Raw genomic sequence first — 24140 nt, forward strand, 5'->3', positions numbered from 1 at the left:
AGAGGAACCCAGGCCTTGGTGAAGGTGTGGTGGTGCCAGTCGAGAACTCTCTGCAGGGCCACTGCCTCGTAATATTTGCGGACAGAAGGCACTCCCAAGCCACCCATATTTTTAGGGCGTTGTAGCGTGCGGAGGGCTAAGCGGGGTACATGACCCTGCCAAATAAATTTAACAAATAGGCTGTTGAAGGTTGAGAAAAGAGATCTGGGCAAAGCAATAGGTATCATCTGGAGAAAAAACAGGATTCGTGGTAGTACATTCATTTTCAGTATGCTGACCCGCCCCATCCACGAAAAGGAAGTGCGATCCCACCTAGTTAAATCAGTTTTGATAGTTGCGAGTAATGGTGCAAAATTGCATGAGTAAAGTTGTGTTATATCTGCTGGGAGGTGGATCCCCAGGTATTTTAAGGAAGAGCAACACCACGTGAAGGAAAAGGAGGCCTGTAGTTGGGAGCGCATCGCATGAGGAATATTGAGGGGGAGAATCTCGGACTTGCTATAATTAATTTTGAAATTTGATAAGGTACAGAATCTTTTTAATTCGGCCATGATGTTAGGTAGGGAGATCAGTGGGTCTGTAACATAGAAAAGAACGTCGTCTGCATACGCCGATAATTTATGCTCCGTCGTTCCCACCGTGAGCCCCTTAATATTAGGGTTTGCTCTGATTATGTTGAGTAGAGGTTCTAGAGTGAGGGCAAAAATCAGGGGAGACAAAGGGCACCCCTGCCGTGTACCGTTTCGAATAGGGAAGGGGTTAGAAAGCGTTCCATTTACTTTAACCTGCGCTTCGGGGGAGCTGTATAATGACCCTATCCATTGGAGCATATTACTTCCCAGGCCCAATCGAGAGAGTACCGCCTGCAGGTAGGCCCAGTCCACCCTGTCGAAGGCCTTCTCAGCGTCCGTAGACAAGAGAAGACAGGGTGCACTGGGCCGTCGCAAGTTCGCCCAGTGTATCAATTGTATGGCTCGGTTGGAATTGTCTCTAGCCTCCCTTCCTGTTATAAAACCCGTTTGATCTGTATGAATCACCGAAGGGAGGATAGGTTTGAGGCGATTGGCTAATACTTTCGCGAAAATTTTGATATCAGTGTTCAGCAATGAAATCGGCCTATAGCTGCTAGGGATGGAGGGGTCTTTGCCCTCCTTTGGAAGGACGGTGATGTGCGCCATCAACGCGTCCCTCGGGAGGGTGGTACCTGAAGCTAAGGCATTGAAATACGTGCACATTCGGGCAGCCAGGAGGTGAGAAAATTTGCGGTAGTACGCATTGGTTAGCCCATCAGGACCAGGGCTTTTCCCATGCGGAAGATCTTTAATGATTGCTTCTATTTCCTCTACCGCCATAGGCTTATCAAGCTGAGCACTGATTTGTTGCGATATTTGTGGTGTGAGAGCCTCCTCCAAATATTGCGCAATACAGTCCGCCTTCTGAGAGGGCGTATGTCCTACAAGTGTGGCTGGGAGTTGATAAAGTTGGGCATAATAATCGCGAAAGGCATCTGCAATTTTAGAGGATAGTACAGTTTGGGATCCCGATGGTGTTTGAATTTTATGGACATGTCCGGATGCACGTTGCCGTTTCAGGGCCCTGGCCAGTAATTTGCCACATTTATTACCAAATTCATAGAATTTATGTGAGACGTATCGGAGTCTATCACGGGTTCGTTTTTCTAGTAGGTCTGAGAGCTGTGCCCTGAGGGCTGTTAATTTCTCGTATAAAAGAGGGGTCAATTGCCGTTTGTGTTTGAGTTCAACTGTGCGCAATTGTGTCAGCAAGGATTGGAGTTCCCCACAGCGCGCTTTTTTGAGCCTAGCTCCTTGTGCAATAAATTCTCCTCTTATCACAGCTTTATGTCCCTCCCAAACATATGCCACCCCAGTTTCTCCCGTCGCGTTTTCTTTGAAGTACATAGAAATCGCATCTGTCACCTGAGCTAGCGCTACTGCATCATCTAGCAGGTTTTCGTTCAGGCGCCAAGTCCATTGGCGAGCCTCTGAAGACAAAGGTGCCAGGGAAATGGAAATGGGTGCATGATCGGAAATCGTCATAGATCCGATTGACGTGCCAGAGAGCGATTCCAGAAGGTGTTGATCTACCAATAGAAGATCTATCCGCGTGTACACTTTATGTGTTGCAGAGTAGTAGCTGAAATCCTTTACAGTAGGATGTGTCACTCTCCAGCAGTCAATCAGATGACTAGCGTGTAAGGTTTTACGGAAGCACTTAAGAAACGCAAAGGAGTGCGTAGAGTGGCCTGAAGAGGTGTCTAACTGCGGGTCGGGGCATACATTAAAGTCCCCTCCCACAATGAGACGCCCCTCGCGAAAATCGGAAAGGGAATCTAGGACCCTCTCCAAAAAGTTCAGCTGCCCAGAATTGGGAGCATATAGCGCTACAATTGTAAATTTTTGGTTGTATATAGTGCCTTTCAAAAAACAAATCTGCCTTCAGGATCTACGCGGTGGTCAATGGTGATAAAGGGGCAGTTTTTATGGATCGCCACCGCGACTCCACCTGATTTAGATTTGGGTGAATTGCTGAGGAACCATTGATTGTATATGTGTGTGGGGAGGCGAGGGACTGAGTCAGCTCTGAAATGAGTTTCCTGTAATAATAAGATATGTGCACCAGATCTCCTTGTCTCAAGCCACAACTTACTGCGTTTGGATGGAGAACTCAGGCCCCGTACGTTGTATGACACGACTTTCAGATCAGCCATTGCTGTTTGTCAGTAGGGTCCCCCAAAGGGCGTGAAGAGGACGAGGAGAGAGCCACGGCGTATCACCCGGCAAATCTAAAGTGCTGATAAGAAAAACAAATGAGTATAACCCATGTAACAGACAGACAACCCTTCCATAGACATCATCATGAAACATTAGGGAGAAAAACAATAATAAAAAAAAAGAAGGGGGGGAGAGCATTGGAAAAGAAATTAAGAACATCAAGAAAACAAAAAACGTAATAACCTGTGGGTATTTAATAACCTCTAGGTGCAACGGTGCAAAGATCGCCCGCCGGCCTAATGGCAACATAAAATGCAGGCGACCATCGCGTCGTGCACTTCCTTCTACAAGGAATGATGAGTTTTTTTGCCTTCCTCTAGAATAGATCAACCATGGGTATAGGATTGTATAATTTTTTTTTCCCTTCTATTGATTGAACTATATCAGGGGCCGGCAACCTACGGCCCGTGGGCCACACCCGGACTGCCTCTGCTAAATGCCACCTGTCAGTGCACGTGATAAATGCACCCGGGCCGCTGACATTATTTTAATCCCTTCAGAGCCGGCTTTCTTGTGATAATAACCGATGCGGCTAAGAAGCCGTTTGGCTGTTATCCCAAGCAGCAGGAGGGGACGCCCCCCTCCCGCGGCTCGCCCGGGCTCTCCCGTCCCACCTGGAGGCCCGAGCAACCAGCCGGCATGTCCGCCTGTTGGCCGGAGACCCGAACGAAGCCGGGAACGGCTCCAATCGAGTCTCGGATCTAGTAACCCGGAAGCGATATCATGACATCACTTCTGGTTTCCAAACTTGGCATTTTAAATGCATTTAAGTGCAAAGGAGGGATTTGGGGTCTTATAGACCCCAGATCCCTCCATAAAGAGTACCTATCACTGCCTATTACTGTCACAAGAGATGTTTACATTCCTTCTGACAGCAATAAAAGTGATCGAAATTTTTTTTAATATGCAGGGGGGGCGGAGTCGGGTAATGTAAAGGGGCTCAGAGGTGCGGGGCTGTGTAATATAAAGGGGTCCAGAGGTGCGGGGGCTGTGTAATGTAAGTGGTTCAGAGGTGAGGGGGCTGTGTTATGTAAAGGGGCCCAGAGGTGCGAAGGCTGTGTAATGTAAAGGGGTCCAGAGGTGCAGGGGGCCAGAGGTGCGGGGGCTGTGTAATGTTATCTTCATTTATTAGCAGGTAAATGCAGCCCTCAAAGGCATTCACATACATTTAATCCGGCCTTTAAGTGGAAAAAGGTTGCTGACCCCTGAACATGTGTCTTTTTTTAACCAGACTAACTAACTATGTAACTCTATGTGTGAGTCCATAAGAGGAATCAGCCAGACACTGTGTGAGTGGGGTGAACGGAATTTAGGATTGAGCCACAGTTGCTGAGCTGTGAAAACCTCCTCTTCGGGAACCCTAAACCCCAAAACCCCAGACTGGGAATGGTATGGTGGCGGTGCGCCGATAATATATATATATATACACACACACAGTATCTCACAAAAGTGAGTACACTCCTCACATTTTTCAGCACGTAGATGGAGGAGTGAAAGGTCTCTAACATCCACCAGCTCCGTGATAGCGTCATGGAGGAGTAGAAGAGGACTCCAGTGGCAACCTGTGAAGCTCTGGTGAACTCCATGTCCAAGAGGGTTAAGGCAGTGCTGGAAAATAATGGTGGCCACACAAAATATTGACACTTTGTGCCCAATTTGGACATTTTGTTGCCAGTGATTTAGACATTAATGGCTGTGTGTTGAGTTATTTTGAGGGGACAGCAAATTTACACTGTTATACAAGCTGTACACTCAACACTTTACATTGTAGCAAAGTGCCATTTCTTCAGTGTTGCCACATGAAAAGATATAATAAAATATTTACAAAAATGTGAGGGGTGTACTCACTTTTGTAAGATACTGTATATCTAATTTTACACTGGTGTGGTGACAATGGGCCAATATATATTAACACTGTGTCAATATATATATATATATATATATATATATATATATATATATATATATATATATATATATATATATATATATATATATATATATATATATATATATATATATATATATATATATTGGCCAACAATAACTTTTTCAGAAATCTGAGCTACAGTAGCTCTTTTATTGGATTAGACTATGCAGGCCAGCCGTCACTTCCCATATGCAACAAAGATCACTGGTTTTCCTTCCTTGGACGATTTTTGGTAGGCCGAAACTACTGCAGACATCCCACAAAAGCTACAGTTTTGGTGTTGCTGCCTACAGTGCATTGTAAAAGTATTCACCCCCCCCTTGGCTTTTTACCTATTTTGTTACATTACAGCCTTTAGTTCAATGTTTTTTTAATCTGAATTATATGTGATGGATCAGAACACAATAGTCTAAGTTGGTGAAGTAAAATTAGAAAAATATATATGTAAAACTAATTTTCATTATTAAAAAACGGATAATTGGCATGTGCGTATGTATTCACTCACTTTGTTATGAAGCCCATAAAAGGCTCTGGTGCAACCAATTACCCTCAGAAGGGCAGCAAAGTGGTGTAGTGGTTAGCACTTTCACCTAGCAGCAATAGGGTCGCTGGTTCAAATCCCGACTACGACACCATCAGCCTGGAGTTTGCATGTTCTCCCTGTGCCTGCATGGGTTTCCTCCGGGTACTCTAGTTTCCTCCCACACTCCAAAGAAATGCTGGTAGGTTAATTAGACCCTGTCTAAAAATTGGCCAAAAAATATGTGTATGTGTTTGTAAGCGCGTCGGGACCCTATGGGGTAAAGGACTGCGCTATACCGCAGATGGACACCGGCGGCAAAAAGCGCCCTAAGGCAATTCAGTTTGCATAGGTAGCGCTATTCAAGTCACTCATTCATTCATTTAGAAGTCACATAATTAGTGAAATGATGTCCACCTGTGTGCAATCTAAGTGTCACATGATCTGTCATTACATATACACACCTTTTTGAAAGGTCCCAGATACTGCAACACCTAAGCAAGAGGCACCGCTAACCAAACACTGCCATGAAGACCAAGGAACTCTCCAAACAAGTAAGGGACAATGTTGTTGAGAAGTACAAGTCAGGGTTAGGTTATAAAAAAATATCCAAATCTTTGATGATCCCTAGGAGCACCATCAAATCTATCATAACCAAATGGAAAGAACATGGCACAACAGCAAACCTTCCACTTCCACCGGGCAAGGAGGGCATTAATCAGAGAGGCAGCACAGAGACCTAAGGTAACCCTGGAGGAGCTGCAGAGTTCCACAGCAGAGACTGAAGTATCTGTACATAGGACGACAATAAACCGCACGCTCCATAGAGTTGGGCTTTATGGCAGAGTGGCCAGAAGAAAGCCATTACTTTCAGCAAAAAACAAAATGGCATGTTTTGAATTTGCGAAAAGGCATGTGGGAGACTCCCAAAATGTATGGAGGAAGGTGCTCTGGTCTGATGAGACTAAAATGTAACTTTTTGGCCATCAAAGAAAACGCTATGTCTGGCGTAAACCCAACACATATCACCCAAAGAACACCATCCCCACAGTGAAACATGGTGGTGGCAGCATCATGCTGTGGGGATGTTTTTCAGCAGTCAGGACTGGGAAACTGGTCAGAGTTGAGGGAAAGATGGATGGTGCTAAATACAGGGATATTCTTGAGCAAAACCTGTACCACTTCTTTGTGTGATTTGAGGCTAGGACGGAGGTTCACTTCCAGCAGGACAATGATTGTTGGCAAGATGAATGCATTAAGAATGCATAGTGCTATCAAAAATTATGTTATTAAAATATAGTAGAGGAATATTTGCATTCATCAGCCAGGAAGCTGCGCATGGGACGTACTTGGACATTCCAACATGACAATGATCCAAATCACAAGGCCAAGTCGACCTGTCATTGGCTACAGCAGAATAAAGTGAAGGTTCTGGAGTGGCCATCTCAGTCTCCTGACCTCAATATCATCTGGGGAGATCTCAAACAAGCAGCTCATGCAAGACAGCCCAAGAATTTACAGGAACTGGAGGCTTTTTGCCAATAGGAATGGGCAGCTTTACCATCTGAGAAGATAAAGAGCCTCATCCACAAATACCACAAAAGACTTCAAGCCGTCATTGATGTTAGAGGGGGCAATACATGGTATTAAGAACTGGGGTATGTAAACTTTTGAGCAGGGTCATTTGGGTAGTTTCTGTTGCCATTATGATTTAAAAAGAGTAAACACGGTTTATTTATAATAAATGACTTCAGACAAACACTAACAATGAGTTAAAGAAAAGTTTTTGTGTTATCATTTATATTCTCTGAAAAATGGCCAAGAAATCATACATTCTGCCAGGGTATGTGAATTTATGTATATACTTTGTACTGAAGGAGTAGTTCAAGGTGGTTTCACCTATAAAATGTATAAATTGTTGATAAGGCTTTTGATGGCAGTGTCTTCACGGCCTATACAATTGTGCTTTTTAATTACAATGTGATCAGAACTGACCAATATATTTTAATAGGATATTTGTTCATTGGAAATTGTTTGCAAATGTAAAAAGAACTGACACATACAAAACAGACATGATTTCTGACTGCTTTGTGAACACATCTCTCCATATTGCCGGCACACAAAATAAAAAAAGCTGTTAAACCCTGTAATCTACAGTGGGAAAAATAATTATTTGATCCCTGCAGGTTTTGTAAGAAAAAAAGGGTCTCTATCATCTAAAATACACCTATGATAAAAATTAGAGACAGAATATCAACCAAAAATCCAGAAAAAACACATGATACAAATGTTATAAATTGAGTTGCAGTTAATTGAGTAAAATAAGTATTCGATCCCCAAGTAAAACATGACTTAGTACTTGGAGAAACCCTTGTTGGCAAGCACAGAAGTAAGACGTTTCTTGAAGTTGGTGACCAGGTTTGCACACATCTCAGGAGCGATTCCTGGTCAACTCTTCTTTACAGATCTACTCTAAATCCTTAACCACTTGCTTACTGGGCACTTAAACCCCCCTCCTGCCCAGACCAATTTTCAGCTTTCAGCGCTGTCACACTTTGAATGACAATTACACGGTCATACAACACTGTACCCAAATGAAATTTTTATCATTTTTTTCCCCACAAATAGAGCTTTCTTTTGGTGGTATTTAATCACAGCTGGGATTTTTATTTTTTGCTAAACAAAAAAGGTGGAAAATTTTGAAAAAAAAAAAATCATAGTTTCATAGTTTGTTATAAAATTTTGCAAACAGGTAATTTTTCTCCTTCATTGATATGCGCTGATGAGGCGGCACTGGTGGGCACTGATAGGCTGCATTGATGGGCATGGATAGGCACAGTTAAGGCGGCACTGATAGGCACAGTTAAGGTGGCAATGATGGGGACAGATAAGGCGGCACTGATGGCCACTGATGGGCGCTGATGGGTGGCACAGATGGGTACTGATAGGTACCACTGATGGGCACCGATAGGTGGCACTGATGTGCAGCACTGTTGTGGCACTGATTGTGGGCGCTGATGGGTGGCACTGTGGGCACTGATGGGTGGCACTGTGGGCACTGATGGGTGATGCTAGGTGTCGCTGGAAGGGGGCACAGATGATCGCCGTGATCGGGACTGATGTCCCTCTCACGGCCGCCGGTGATCGGCTTTTTTTTTCCTCCTCATGCTGTCAGCGTGAGGAGAAAAAATAGCCAATTACCGGCTCTGTTTACATCACATGATCAGCTGTCATTGGCTGACAGCTGATCATGTGGTAAGGGGTCGGGACCAACCCCTTACTCTGATCTGTGATCAGACGAGTCTCACAGACTTGCTGATCACAGAGCGCGCCGTGCGCGCCCTGCGGGGGGCGTGCAGGCCGCTCGTGCACAGGATGACGTCAATAGACGTAGTCCTGGCAATGAAGGTCCGCGGGGATCTGGCAATAGCGCGGATCTGAAGAGGTTAAAGTGCATGTAAACCCTCACATATACCCAGTGATGTGAACAGGCTCAGATGATACACAGAGATGAAACAAATCTCCCTATATAAGTTTTACATGTATATCTGCTGTCTTCATCTTTATATATTCTTTAGAAAGTGCACATGGTATTAGACATTTTCTCTTCCTGTTAGGCAAGGGAGTGGATCCTTGGCATACAGACAAGACAGCTGGTTGGAGCAAAGGCTCACACCCCCCCCCTCCACATAGGCAGAGACTCGCAGAGCTGTGCAGTGACAAGTTAAGCTCGCTGCTAATCTATTTATAGCATCCTCCCTCAAATTGCAGGCTGGTTTTATATTGGTTGACAGAGAACCTGTCAGAAGTTATCATGCTGATAACAGAGCAACAAAACAGCAGAGACACACTGGACTCAGGGCTTTGGGGAGAGATAAGAAAACACTGCAGATATATGTGCTTAGCTCAAATTTCATGAATCAGGTTTACATCCACCCTAAGGTTTCTTGGCTTTCGCTTGGCAACTCGAAGTTTCCGCGGTGTGGTCAGGTGAGAACAAATTTAAGCTCTTTGGCATTAACTCGACTCGTAATGTTTGGAGGAAGAAAAATGCTGACTATGAGCCTAAGAACAATTTTTTTTTTTGCCTGTAGCTGTACTTTAAATGTTTAAAAGAAGGAGTCTACCTTTGCACTGTCTTCAGATGGTTTACGGTCTTCTACTTCAGGTACAATGTTTTTAAACATCTTTAGCAGCCACTGTTTGGACACAGACCAGTCTCTGAAAGACAGAGTAGGAGAGATCAGAATATACAGCCCATGCCAATTTTGTTTTTTATACTTAGCTTGATGTGAAATAGATACACTGACAAATGATTTACTCAGAATAATGCTCTACAAACACTCTGAATTAATCATGCTTTATTTATCAAAGACAATTGTGGAATTGTGGAAGGTAAACAAAGTGCAAACTCATAGGCTGTTTTTATCTTTCAGGTAAGCAGAAATGTTGTCTTTGGTAAATATGAGATTTGATCATTTTTTTGATAAATTTTCACTTTGCAAAGTTTGGTTGCGAGGAGAAGGGTCATGTGAAAACAAATGAAAAACAAATGCACAGCTCACTTCAGGGTCCCAGAATAGACATGTACATAGCTCCCGCATCTTGGTAGCTTACCCCATCTTGGTGGCGGGTCAGGCAGTGGGTGACAGCGGCGAGCTGTGGGATGGGCAGTCCTCCATGCTTTTCCTCCTGCTAGGCATCCAATAGGAGCGCCTGCCCTTTCAGCCAATCAGGTGACGGTTATCAGACCTGCGCTTCCTGATTGCCAGAGAGGCGGGTCAGTGTTAGAAAAGCAATCATTCGTTTGCTTTTCTAACACACCTGGGTGGGCTCTGAGCGCAATGCTCTGCACTCCAAGTCCACCCTATTCTGAAGCCTATTAGAGCCTATGGCTCTAATCAGGTGCTTCAAAAAAACACCCCCGCCGCTGTACTTCAGGCGCCCTAAAAGTGGCCGCAGCAGCCATTAAGCATATAGGGCGGTGGCCTGATAGAGGGGGGTTGTGCCCGGGTGCCCCTAATGGATGGGCCGCCACTGGTCCCTCATTCCCATCTCAAAAGGTTGTGAGGTATGGATATGAGGAATCTGAATAGTCAGTGCTCTGGCTCCAAGTATCCTCCAAACACCCGAACTGAATGCAGATAGAGAAGGAAAGCTGGCAACTCACACATCCATATCAAAGTCTTTTATTTAGCTACAGAATAGTGAAGATAAGAACAGCTTACATGTTTTGGCAAATAGCCTTAATCATAGAATATAACTAAAGCCGGGTACATACTATTCGTTTTTTTTTTTTCCGTTCAACCCTGCGGGTTGAAAAAAAAGATCAGTGGTCGAAGCTGCTGTACTAACCATGCGAGGTTAGTACAGCGATCTCCCCAGCTGAGCTGTTGTGATTTCTGAAAGGGGGACAACCCCCACCAGAACATTCCGATCAGCGCTCTCAGCCATTGGCTATTCGAGAGGCTGTCGGCTGCTGGTTTTCCAGCATGCACATTCAACAGACATCCAACAGACCGACATACACACCAGCTGAATGTCAGTCGTTTTTTTTTTTTTTTTTTGTGAAATGGCCGTTGTCTCCTGACATTTGGTCCATGTGTACCTGGCTTAAGGCTATTTGCCAAAACATGTAAGCTGTTCTTATCTTCAATATTCTGTAGCTAAATAAAGACTTAGGCCGGCTATAGATGGTTTAAATTTTGGCCGGTTCAGCAGGAACCAGATGAGATTTGAACCGTGTATGTGCAGGATGAATGTACCAAGTTGATCGATCGATCAACTTGGATACAACCAGCCTGACGGATTTTACTTGCAATTATCGCTAGTGGCTGCAATAGCTGCCCCTGCTGGGAGAATACAATGTCTCGGTAGGAGGGATTCCTCTGTAAGCACTGCCTGTGTTGATGGGAGAATTGTGCAAATTTCTTTCTTGCAACCCGTGGTTGCAGGAAAGATATTCGCATCATCTATGGCTTGCCTTAGATACGGATGTGCAAGTTTCCAGCTCTCCTTATCTATCTGCAAGTAAAAACAACAAAAAAGGTTTTTCAAGTGTTTTATTTTTGCTAAAATAATAAACTGAGGGCCAGTTCACACTAGACCATGGTGCAGGAAAGGAGTGTTCTGTGCATGTTTTCCACACCACAGATGAACGTGCTGCCCTTGCAAGATGCATGCGGGTGCCATTAATTGCTAACTGCACCCCAACTGCATCTCGCAAATGCATCATGTCTGCGGCCACTAAACTGAATGGTACTCCAGTACCATGCAGTCTGCTTTGGAGCATTTGCAAAAGCAGTGCTTGCGCTACTTTTTGCATGTCCCAGTGCATTTTAGAGCCCATTCAAATAAATGGGATGTCAAAACCAAAACACGAGGGACTGTGTGCATTCCAGTGCATACTGGCCCTGAATGGACTCATACTGTGTTCTTCGTGCAAGGAATGATTCCAGATACCTGCAATCCCCCCAAAACCTGATTTTGCAAATGGAAAAGAGAGCTATAGCTGCAGTGGTTAAGTGATTGTAAACCTTAATTAAAACAAAAAAGAGGTTATACTTACATGCTCTATGCAATGATATTGCCCATAGCGACCCCTTACCTCCTCTTTTGGAGTCCCCTGCCGGTGCTGTCTGCTCCTCCTCTCCTAAGTGTGCCCCCATAGTAGTGCTATGTGGGGGGCACATGTGTTGCCTCATTACTGAGCCCGGCTGTGTTTGTGTCCATAGATGCACACAGTAAAGCTTGGCCCCACCCCCCACTCCCTCCTCATAGGATTTCACCGAGAGCTGCAGGAGCCAATGCTTCAGAGAAGCCTATGAATCCAGGAAGAGAGAGCAGTGTTGGATCGAGAGACGATTCAGGTAAGTGTTTTGGGAGGAGGGTGGGGGAGGGGGACAGCTAGTGGTAGGTTTTTTTTACCCCTGAGGAAGTCATGTGACCGTGACCACAAGCATTCGTAGAGCCTTTAGTGTTTATAACCATTTTAAAGCTGAAGTTCAGGCATAAAACATTGACTGCTTAGGGTGGGGTTAGGCTCACTTGCTGGTTGCTGCCTGGCTCACCAGTGGCCATCCATGCTGACCACTAATCTGACCTACCTAACCATTACACTGACCTACCTGCCCCCAACATTGATCCCCCTGACACACACTAACCCCCCCCCGTCCAACACATACACTGACCCCCCCTGACACATATACTGATCCCCCTGGATACATACATTGATCCCCCTGGACACCTACACTGATCCCCCCTGACACCTACACTGAGCCCACCTGACACCTACACTGAGCCCCCCTGACACCTACACTGACCCCCCCGACACCTACACTGACCCCCCCGACACCTACACTGACCCCTCCTGTGACAGGTGACCTCTTGACACTCCTGCAGCTAAGCCTTACCTGTGTAGTGTAGCCCACCTCATCCATGACCACTTTGAGACAGCAGGCTGCACGCACCAGGGAGAGAGAGCCAGGATAGGAGAGCCGCTCCACTGCCCGCCCATTTACACAGAATGAGTGGAGATCTCCCAATGCCTAGTGCGGCCGCAATGTCCTTCCCGACTCCTCCTGGACCCGGCAGCACCTATGATGGACATCACACATTCCACGGTCTTGGCATTGGACCAGTGGGACGTCCATCATAAGAGCCGGGTCCCGGAGGTGGTACGTCACTTGGCCGCGCTGGATAAGCGGGAGATCGTTCCCTGTGTAAACGGCTCGGGGCTCCAGCAATATCGAGACCGGGGGTTTTTTGGGGGCACACTCAGTGCTCCAGCCCCCGTCAGCGCCCCCCCCCCCCGACATCACTGCAGCTTTTTTGAGCCTCTTTGAGATGCAGTGTGCATGAGCCCTAACAATGTACTAATGGCAGTAGATGTTCTTACTTGAAAAACCACTCTGGAAGCTGGGAGCCATACTCAAATCCTTCATCAAATATGCGGAAATGCTCTTCAAATTCCTTTATGGTGTCCTTGGTAGTAGGGCACACTCCTTTACCAAACAGATTGTCCACCACAGCGGGGTACATGACTTGCCTGTCAATGAGAACAAGATACAACTGTGTTTTCTACAGTTTCTCTTTCATCTTGTTGATGTATTCAATAAAACAGTTAAATAAACAAAGTACATTACCCACACTTAGCAATCACTCTTTGAGGTGTGGTAAAAACCCACAGTTGAGCTTTGTTTTTCCCACCCCACCAACTGCTCCCACTTTAGATGTAGAGGCAGCAACTGGGGGTATACACATGCTGTGGCCATAATGCTTTTCTTTGCAACCTGCGACATGAATTATACCACCTGTCCCTTTTAGCAGGCGTAGCACCTGTCAAATGCAACCCATTCAAGTGAATAGGGACGCGCTGCCAGCTCCCCGCAGCCACAAGTGATTCATGCGGTTACGGCACACTAGTGTGGGCTTAAAGGGGTTAAAGCAGAACGTGAGGAGGCCACACAATTCTTCCTCACCTCCTGTCAAATGCTATCTGAACAGCGATCCAAACACGCATAGTTCTTCATAGAATTATGCGAGCATGAATGAGCTCTGCATTCCATTGATGGCATTACTAGCTAAGAGACTAATTACTGAGGAGCTGTTGAACTCACTACAAACAACAAAAATGGCGGGCGCATGCGCGAGAGTCCTCTCTGTCCGCTTTACAGATCGGTGACGTCAGATGACGATCGTGTGTGGGGGCATATAAAGCCAGCCTCTCTAGCTCCCATCCTGCTGGACTTCAGGGCGCTTCTGTCTGCTGCTACTTACTCCACGGTAGGTCCTTACCTATTCATGGTCTCTATCGCTCCTCGGTCTTTTAGATATACATTTTTATACCTCATTATTTCTTCCTATCCTTTAGGTGTTTCTCCTTTGCTAAACTAAGCTGTTACTTACCTGGTAATAGAAATCACCATCCTTCTAAATTGGATGACCAGTATACCCATAATGGGAAGAATTGTATATAGACTGTTTTGGTGAGTTTTTTCATCTGCGCACCTATAATACTTCCTATACAAGCACCTACTTTCCTAAAATTGTTCTGGTGTTTACACACCAACACCTTTTTATTCTTCCCCTCTTTTTCAGTAACATCAAATCTGGGACAGCTTTTATTTAATGGATTCTTTCATCAATCACACCACGGTTATATATAACCTTATAGCATCTTTGGCGCCCCTGCTTTGATATTGTTTTTATTAATACACATCGTAAGTACATTGAGGCTATGTCAGCCCTTTCTTTTGTTTGGGACAACTATCCCTACAATGGATCTCTTTCTATACAATATATTGATAATACTCTTTTTCCCTGATTGCTAGGTCCTTGTTAGCCCTCTGCAGCCACGTATAGTTGCGGTGCAGGACTGTTGATCTCTTTGGGGTGCCTTCCTTGCCCCAGCGCCCGTCGGGAAGCGGGGGTATGTATATCAGGGGGATATGTTGGGGATGCCGGGGGGTCATTTTAACCATGTCACCCATTCAATTATCAAACAAAGAAATATACTATTTTATGTTTTTTCTTTTTCTTCTTATTTAGAGTCTACATTCCTGCACAGGTTTAATCATTTTCTCCTGAGGAAGCCAATGCCTTGGCGAAACATGTAGGAATTGATTACCTGTTACCTATACTGGCCTCACAACACACTTGGTTGGTCCTTACTACATATCTCTCTGTGCTGTTTCTGTTCACGCACCTATATATATATATATATATATATATATATATAATTCATGTCTATGTTTTTAACATGTTTATAAATAAAATCCATTTTTATCTATTTTTTGTAAAAACTACATTTTTCTGGCACCGTTATAATCCCCTTTCCCTATCCCTACCCATTATTTCTTAAAAATGCACATTTAGTTTTGCCTTTTATTGAGAGAGTACTTGAATCACTTACAAGCCTCTTATCAATCTCATAGGGGGGGCGACCTATCCATTAAGGGTGCACGGGCGCGGGCCCCCCCCCCCCCAATCCATGCGTCCGGCCTCCATGCAGGACGCAGGATGCATGGATTCCAATGGGGGGGGGGTTTGAAGCACCTGATTAGAACCAGAGGCTCTAATAGGCTTCAAAACAGCTGTTTTGAAATAGCGAATTAATATTCGCTATTGAAACACTGATCCTCCTCCTGGCCAATCAGGAAGCGGGTCCGAGACCCGTTTCTCAATTTGCCGAAAGGAGAAGCGTTCCGATTGGCCGCCGAGAAGGGAGGAGATGGAAGCCGCCGTGATGTCTGCAGGGGAAGGGGAAGCCGCCCGGGATGCCTACTGCCCGTGATGCCCGCCGCCTGGGTAAAGCACTACCCGCCAAAGGTGGGGTAAGTGCTCCGGACCCGACCGACCAGACTGGGGGGTGAATTTGCTGTTGTTGCACGGTTTGCCACCCCCCCAAAATTAAAACCACCAGCCGCCACTGGACAATCCACACTAGCATCTCTCAACCTTTCTACAGCTGGAGAAGCCATGCCATAGCTTTTAGGTCTCGGGAAGTCCCACGCTAAAAATGTTATATTTACAACAGTAAAGTATTAAATAAAAGAATAAGGATGGTGTGTATTTTACTGTCCCCTCCATAACTCTAGTTCACAAAATTATTTGCATTAATAATCATGAAATGAATGATACAATAGTGGGCAGAAATGAAATCCACACACTGAAAATTGAAGTGACCCTCACACTTTGGTGGTCAGTGGAGAAGCAATCTGCTTCCATTGGTGATCAGTAGAGAACTGACCCCCTTGCATTGGTGATAAGTATAGAAGTGACTCCACAAACTCATGCTCAATAAAGAAGTGACCCTTTTACTGGTGGTCAGAATTGGCAGGAAGTTTTTTATTATAATAATGTCCCCGTTAGAGAATTTCCTCTCATTTTCTGTCCTAGTGACTCCAGAGTGATTTATCCTGCCTTTGCTACTTAAATGGGAGAAAAGATACCACCTTCACAGCTGAGCATTGTGATGACATACTTAATTTTGCCCACCGCGTCTCCATTGCAAGCACGTTTCAGGAAGCTGCATACAAAATCCTTATTAGATGGTAAAAGGAACCAGCTGTCGTCCACAAAATGTTTCTGAAGACCTCCAGATTATGCTGGTGATGTACGGATGCTGGAATACATACCTTTATTGATCGGGTAAGATGTGGGCTTACATTTAGTTTTTTGGCTGCATATTGTGGGTCATTAGAAATAATTAAATAAACAAAATTATATTGCCGATCGATTAAGATTTTATATTCATTAAAGATGGTTCATACAGGTATATTTGAGGGAGGTTTTTTTTTTTAAATACATCAACTCAGATGTTTATGTAACAAAATGTATAGATTTAATTTTTTTGAATAGATTAATATGTTTGTTATACATTAGTTTGTGACTATTTTTATGTTTATTCACTATTTATATTTAACCTTTTTTTTTTCTTGTTTCAATAAGAATCTATTTTGATTGTGTAATTTAGTTTTGTATTCATCTGCTTGATAGGACCTAAATGAACACACATGGTATTCTTCTGTCAATTAAGCAACTGATTGTTGGATACGCCATACAAGCTTATTGATATACATACATATATATATATATATATATATATATATATATATATATATATATATATCTGGTTGTGTGTTGAATGGTTCAAGCTATGATTAAGCACCAGATACAGGTGTGAAATGCGTCAACGTAGATGTAAAGCCCACCACCATGCTGCATGTGCTGTATGGGCTACAATCTTTATCAATAAAGAGTTTGCATTGGAGTGCGGCCGTCCGCCTTCCTTTCTTTTCCTCGTACTTCTGAAAAATCGTTGGAGATATATAGTATGTCACAAAAGTGAGTACACCCCTCACATTTTTGCAAATATTTTATTATATCTTTTCATGTGACAACACTGAAGAAATGACACTTTGCTACAATGTAAAGTAGTGAGTGTACAGCTTGTATAACAGTGTAAATTTGCTGTCCCCTCAAAATAACTCAACATAGAGCCATTAATGTCTAAACCGCTGGCAACAAAAGTGAGTAACACCCCTAACTGAAAATGTCCAAAAATTGAGCCCAATTAGCCATTTTCTCTCCCCGGTGTCATGTGACTCGTTAGTGTTACAAGGTCTCAGGTGTGAATGGGGAGCAGGTGTGTTAAATTTGGTGTTATCACTCTCACTCTCTCATACTGGTCACTGGAAGTTCAACATGGCACCTCATGGCAAAGAACTCTCTGAGGATCTGAAAAACAGAATTATTGCTCTACATAAAGATGGCCTAGGCTATAAGAAGATTGCCAAGACCCTGAAACTAAGCTGCGGCACGGTGGCCAAGACCATACAGAGGTCTAACAGGACAGCTTCCACTCATAATAGGCCTCGCCATGGTCGACCAAAGAAATTGAGTGCACGTGCTCAGCATCATATCCAGAGGTTGTCTTTGGGAAATAGACGTATGAGTGCTGCCAGCATTGCTGTAGAGGTTGAAGGGGTGGGGGGGTCAGCCTGTCAGTGCTCAGACCATACGCCGCATACTCCGTCAAATTGGTCTGCCTGGCTGTCGTTCCAGAAGAAAGCCTCTATTAAAGATGATGCACAAGAAAGCCCGAAAACAGTTTGCTGAAGACAAGCAGACTAAGAACGTGGATTACTGGAACCATGTCCTGTGGTCTGATGAGACCAAGATAAACTTATCTGGTTCAGATGATGTCAAGCGTGTGTGGGGGCAACCAGGTGGGGAGTACAAAGACAAATGTCTCTTGCCTACAGTCAAGCATGGTGGTGGGAGTGTCATGGTCTGGGGCTGCATGAATGCTGCCGGCACTGGGGAGCTACAGTTCATTGAGGGAACCATGAATGCCAACATGTACTGTGACATACTGACGCAGAGCATGATCCCCTCCCTTCGGAGACTGGGCCGCAGGGCAGTATTCCAACATGATGACCCCAAACACACCTCCAAGATGACCAGTGCCTTGCTAAAGAAGCCGAGGGTAAAGGTGATGGACTGGCCAAGCATGTCTCCAGACCTAAACCCTATTGAGCATGTGGGGCATCCTCAAACAGAAGGTGGAGGAGCGCTAGGTCTCTAACATCCACCAGTTCCATGATGTCGTCATGGAGAAGTGGAAGAGGACTCCAGTGGCAACCTGTGAATCTCTGGTGAACTGCATGCCCAAGAGGGTTAAGGCAGTGCTGGAAAATAATAGTGGCCACACAAAATATTTACAAAAACGTGAGGGGCGTACTCACTTTTGTGAGATACTGTATATCTCCAACCCTATTCCAGAACTATGAGGAAAAGAAAGGAAGGTGGATGGCCGCACTCCAATGCAAACTCTTTATTGATAAAGATCGTAGTACATACAGCACATGCAGCACGGCGATACTGTATACAATATAATATATATATATATATATATATATATATATATATATATATATATATATATATATATATATATATATATATATATATATATATATATATATAAAAATATCTCTGTCATGTTTGGGTGTTCCAATTAATTCTCTAGCAAAAAAAATGCAGATTTTTACATGTACCCTGTTTTCCCCGAAAATAAGACCTAGCGTGATTGTCGGTGATGGCTGCAATATAAGCCCTACCCCCCAAATAAGCCCTAGTTAAAGTCCTAGTAAGTCTTATTTTCAGGGTAGGGCTTATTTTCGGGGAAACAGGGTAGGGCTTATTTGGGGGGTATGGCTTATATTGCAGCCATCGCTGACAATCACGCTAGGTCTTATTTTGGGGGAAACAGGGTAGGAGAGAATTGGCCTAGTAGGAAAGTCGTTAAAAAAGAAAGAAAAGTTTGATGCGAAGAACAAAATAAATAAAAATAATTTCCCATTAAAAATAATCTTATGCATTATTCCAGATAAGGCATAGTCCCGTCACTGGCTTAGATTTATCTGAAAAAGTCACCTCACAGTTCTATGACTATATAAAACACAGTCAGCTGGCAGTCTTGAACATTCATACAGGTCACAAGGTACATAAATCCTCTATACCAGGAACTGTGGGTTAGTTCTCTTACCTCACCAGATTGTAAAGTTCCTTGGTGCCCTGTGAGCTCAGCTGGTCCAGATGTGAGGAAAACTCGCTGCACAATCGGGCTATATGCAAGTTCAGTCTGTTACCTGACAGCCTAAATGTCATCATTTTCATGATTTCACCATGGGACTTGTAGAAGCTTTCTTCTTCAATGGACGCTGTTTGGTTTGGATAAAGATAGATGATGCAAAAGATTATTTGCTTGTACAGTAAAACAGCTTTTGAGAGTCTCAGTGGCAGGAAATGGTACTTCAACTCTAACTCTTATTACTAGAGTGGACCTAAGCTGTAATTTGTGGAACTCCGACCAAAAAAATCCTTTTTACATTGAATAAATAGGTGAAAAAAAATGGAAACTTTTGCCAAGCAATTATTGCGGTCTGAACCCCATAAATGAGATTTACCTTTTCTTCCTGCATTGGAGACTAGGCAGAAAATGAACTGGAAATATCCCCAACTCTCTACAATTGTTAAACTGAAAAATGCTCCAGTAACACAAGTCATTGCTGTAAGCTGAACTTCCTGTTTCTCCTCTCTGGTGTCCAATCTTTAAACATCCCTATGGACAATCCATTGAGGAGCCAGGTAGAAGCACCTAGAAGATTCCCTGTAGGAATATATTGAGAACACTCTCCATAGACGTGAAACACTGGACTGAAGACCAGCTCACATTGATGCCCCATGTGTCACTGAAACAGAAAGTAAAAGGACACATACTGCAATAAAATCCAGAGTATCTAACCTTTCTCCAGTCTTCACAAAATTAATGAAATGCCTTTTGAAGGAGTTCCACTTTAGGCTTTTTTTGGTAAAACCATCCCTGTGCGCTGTGCAAAAAATGTACAGGTGACACACATATACCTTTTCCCTGAAATTATAGAAGTGAACAGTCAGTGAGTGGTCAAGGAAACCCGTAAGATCTGAGCATACTGACCTGTATATCTGGACCTTAACTAAAGCATTTTGATCTGTGTATCTGGACCTGATGTAAACATATACTGTACAAAAGTTTAAGGCAAGTGTGTAAATGAAGAATTCTTTCAGAAATAGAAAAGTGTTATGCTGTGTACACACGACCGAACTTTCCGGCAGAAAAAGTCCAACGTAATTATTCCGTCGGACATTCTAATCGTTTGTGGGCTTCAACTGACTTTTTCTTTCTAAAATTCTGACGGACCTAGAAATAGGACATGTTTCAAATCTTTCCGACGGACCCAATTCCTATTGGGAAACCCGTTCGTCTGTATGCCAATCTGATGGACCAAAAATGACGCAAGGGCAGCTATTGGCTACTGGCTATTGAATTTCCTTTTTCTAGTCCCGTCGTACGTAATCGCGTTCTAAACGAACGGACTTTGGTGTGATCGTGTGTAGGCAAGTTCGTTTCAGCGGAACTCCGTCACAAAGACCGTCAGAGTCTACTCTGGCGGAAAGTCCGGTCGTGTGTACGCGGCATTATAGTTTGGTTTTATCAATTAACAAAATAGAACATAAATGAACAGAAGAGAAATCCAAATCAAAATATTTGGTGTGACCACCCTCTGCCCTCTAAACAGCATTCAATTCTTCTAGGTACACTTTCACACAGTTTTTGAAGGAACTCAACAGGTATGCTCTTCCAAACATCTTGGAGAACTAACCACAGATCTTCTGTGTATGTAGGCTGCCCCAAATCCTTCTGTCTACTCATGTAATCCCAGACAGACTCCATGATGTTGAGATAAGGGCTCTGTAGGGGTAAAACCATCTCTTCCAGGACTCCATGTTCTTCTTTACACTGAAGACAGTTCTTCATGACATTGGCTGTATGTTTGGGATTGTTGTCCTGCTGCAGAAAAATTTGGGGCCAATTACATGCCTCCCTGATGGTACGATATGATATGATGGATCTGCCAGTATTTCTCAGCAAGGAGGACACATTGATCCTGACCAAATTTCCAACTCCATTTGCAGAAATGCAGCCCGAAACTGGCAAGGACCCTCCACCATGCTTCTCCAGCCCTTCAAGAATAAACTGCCTCCTGCTACAGCCAAATATTTTACATTTTGACTCATCAATCCAGAGCACCGGCTGTCAGTTCCTACGTTTTCATGCATAGTTGAGTTGCTGTCAGAAACCATAAAATCAGACCGAGACAGAAGTACAGTTACATCACACTTGTTTAATAATGAAAGTAAATAGAACAAAACATAGTCAAAACACAGCCAGAGTTCAGGAACCGGAATGGATAGTCAGACAAGCCAAACGTCAGAAAGCCAGAGATGAGCGGAGTCAAACAGCAAGCAGGATCTGGAGCCAGAAGGGATTTTAACAGGAATGCAGGAGAGCGTCTCTGTGATTTTGACTAAGACGAAGGCAGAGATCCTCTGGACTATACGGCTTAAGTAGGTAGGACTGACGAGCAGGATATCATCAACAGCTGATTAACTGTGGAGAGAGATAGGAGCTGGCAATTAGCTGACAGCTGAGCGGCCAGCTCAGAGAAAGAAGGGCTGAGCCCAGCCCTGACAGTCGCTTAGCCTCGTTTCCACATCAGAGGTATGGCTTTTTGGCCACAATTCTTCCATGAAGACCACTTCTGGCCAGACTTCTCCAGGCAGTAGATGGGTGTACCTGGGTCCCACTGGTTTCTGCCAGTTCTGTGTTGATAGCACAGCTGGACATCTTCCGATGTGGAAGGGAAGTAAGCATTGTGTCTTTTATCTGCTGCATCAAATTCCCTTGGCCAACCACTGTGTGTACAGCAGGGCTCGACAAATCCCAGGTGCCAGGTCACCATTGTGACAAGAATATGTGTGCTGCTGCCTGAGTGATTCCACACACACCCCACACACTGACTTTTTATCCCCTATGCCAGACTGCTGGTTGGAAGCTAAACAGTGGGGACCTTGAGTGGAGAGTGTGAACAAGTTTTGCTTTTGACTGCTGGTGATTGCTGTGTTACATTTTTAGGTTCTTTCTGGGGCTTTTCCTTGCAGCCTTTTAACACCTTTTTCTGTCACTTTTTAAAACAGCCTTTTTTTTCCCCTTCCTCAGCCTACTAATTAAGGGGAGTGGTTAATTGGTCACAGGCGCTTGAGGCCTATATAACTTTCTGTAGAACTCATTTTGAGCCTGCTCATCTTTGAGTTTGCTGTAACTTAAACCAAGTGGAAGTGGACTAAGTGAATTAAAAACCAGATTTATTGGAACTGGACTAAGTGGTGAGTTAAAAACCAGGAGTTAATGGAACTGGACTTTGTGGTGAGTTAAAAACCAGAGTTGAAAACAGGAGGTTATAACAGGGATCAAAGTACCTGTGTAGTGTGAGTGTGTACCTGTGTAATGTAAGTACACGAGTGCTGGGAATGCACGTGAGCTGTATAGAGTATTAGTGTCAGGTAGTACCTGTGTATTGTGAGTACCTGAGTGTTGTCCGAGTAGTGTGTGCATATTGGTCTGCGGGTGCATGTGGGTCTGCGGGTGCACGTGTATTGTCTTGAGTATTAGTGTTAGGAAGCTAGTTGTTAGGTTATTTGGACAGGGTATAATCCCCAATCCTCATTAAATTAGTAGGTACGATGCCCCGCGGGTGTGGAGATGCGACTCAGTGTACATCTTGTGGCATGTATGCGTTCCTTGATCATCCGATCGAGGGCGAATACTGCTGTGCAAAATGTAAGCACATTGTTTCCCTGGAAGCCCATGTTCTGAATCTGGGGAAACAACTGTCAGAACTGAGAAGACCCTCCATACTAAAGGAGAGCCGGGAACATACCCGGCAGGTGCCGGCAGGGGCCACCACAGAGGCGGGTGGAGACAAAGAGGTGCAGGCACTAGAAAAGAATAGATGGGTGACAGTCAGGAAGGGTAGAGCGGGAAGTGATAAGGAGGTGGATCCAGGGGTGGAGCATCCCAATAAGTACGCTCCATTGAGTGACATTAGTGAAAACAGTCAGAACAGCACTGCAGGAGCTGAGGAACTCTCCTGGCTGCAAGGGTAAGAACTCCTCCAATGAGAGAGTGGGGGGGGGGGGCGAAGTGAAAGGAAAGGCAGATTCTGGTGGTAGGGGACTAAGTTCTTAGAAGGACAGAGAGGGCAATCTGTGACAAAGACCTGAAGCGCCGAACTGTATGTTGTCTACCATGCACTTTGGTTTGACACATCACGGATCTGGTAGACAGATTACTGGGAGGGGCTGGGGAAGACCCGCCTGTCATGGTGCACGTTGGCACCAATGACAAAGTCAAGGGCAGATGGAGTGTCCTAAAGAAAGATTTTAGGGGCTAAAATTGAGGAAAAGGACCTCCAACGTAGTATTCCCAGGAATACTACCGGTACATCGAGCCACACCAGAAAGGCAGAAGGAGATTAAGGAAGTAAACAAGTGGCTGAGGAGCTGGAGTAGTAAGGAGGGGTTTGGGTTCTTGGAGGACTGGGCCAACTTCTCAGTCGATCACCAGAGAAGAGAAGGAGAAGGCCTTCAAAAAATACAGGGTTGAGGAATCATCATCAGCATTCAGACTTTAAAGGAATGCAACAAGAAATGTAAGGGTGCAAATTGGGGCGGCTAAGATAGAACAAGAAAGACACATAGCGGAGGAAAGCAAAAAGAATCCCAAGAAATTCTTTAAGTATATAAACAGTAAAAAAGGGAGGACAGACCATATTGGCCCCATAAAGAATGAGAAAGGTCATCTGGTTACAAAGGATGGGGAGATGGCGAAGGTATTGAATTTATTCTTCTCCTCAGACTTCACAAGGGAATCAGGGGGCTTCAGTAACCAAAACTGAAGTGTTTATCCTCATGACACATCACAGGAAGCACCTCCATGGTTAATAAAGTA

General features: G+C 44.3%; 1 protein-coding gene across 3 annotated transcripts in view; it reads right to left on the bottom strand.

The window, feature by feature from the left end:
- Positions 1-24140, bottom strand: part of CYP39A1 (cytochrome P450 family 39 subfamily A member 1) — a 133786-nt gene that overhangs the window by 81009 nt on the left and 28637 nt on the right. For all 3 annotated transcript variants that reach the window (XR_012243746.1, XM_073625249.1, XM_073625250.1), the window contains exons 3-5: positions 19296-19470; positions 13140-13289; positions 9370-9463 (exon numbers count right to left, since the gene is read on the bottom strand). Coding sequence is in view for 2 of the 3 variants with exons in the window: in XM_073625249.1 (XP_073481350.1) it covers positions 9370-9463; positions 13140-13289; positions 19296-19470 (419 nt within the window). In the remaining variant the exon portion in view is untranslated. The remainder of the gene's footprint in view (positions 1-9369; positions 9464-13139; positions 13290-19295; positions 19471-24140) is intronic.

Source organism: Aquarana catesbeiana, linkage group LG04 (genome assembly GCF_042186555.1).
Source record: "Aquarana catesbeiana isolate 2022-GZ linkage group LG04, ASM4218655v1, whole genome shotgun sequence".
Lineage (NCBI taxonomy): Eukaryota > Metazoa > Chordata > Amphibia > Anura > Ranidae > Aquarana > Aquarana catesbeiana.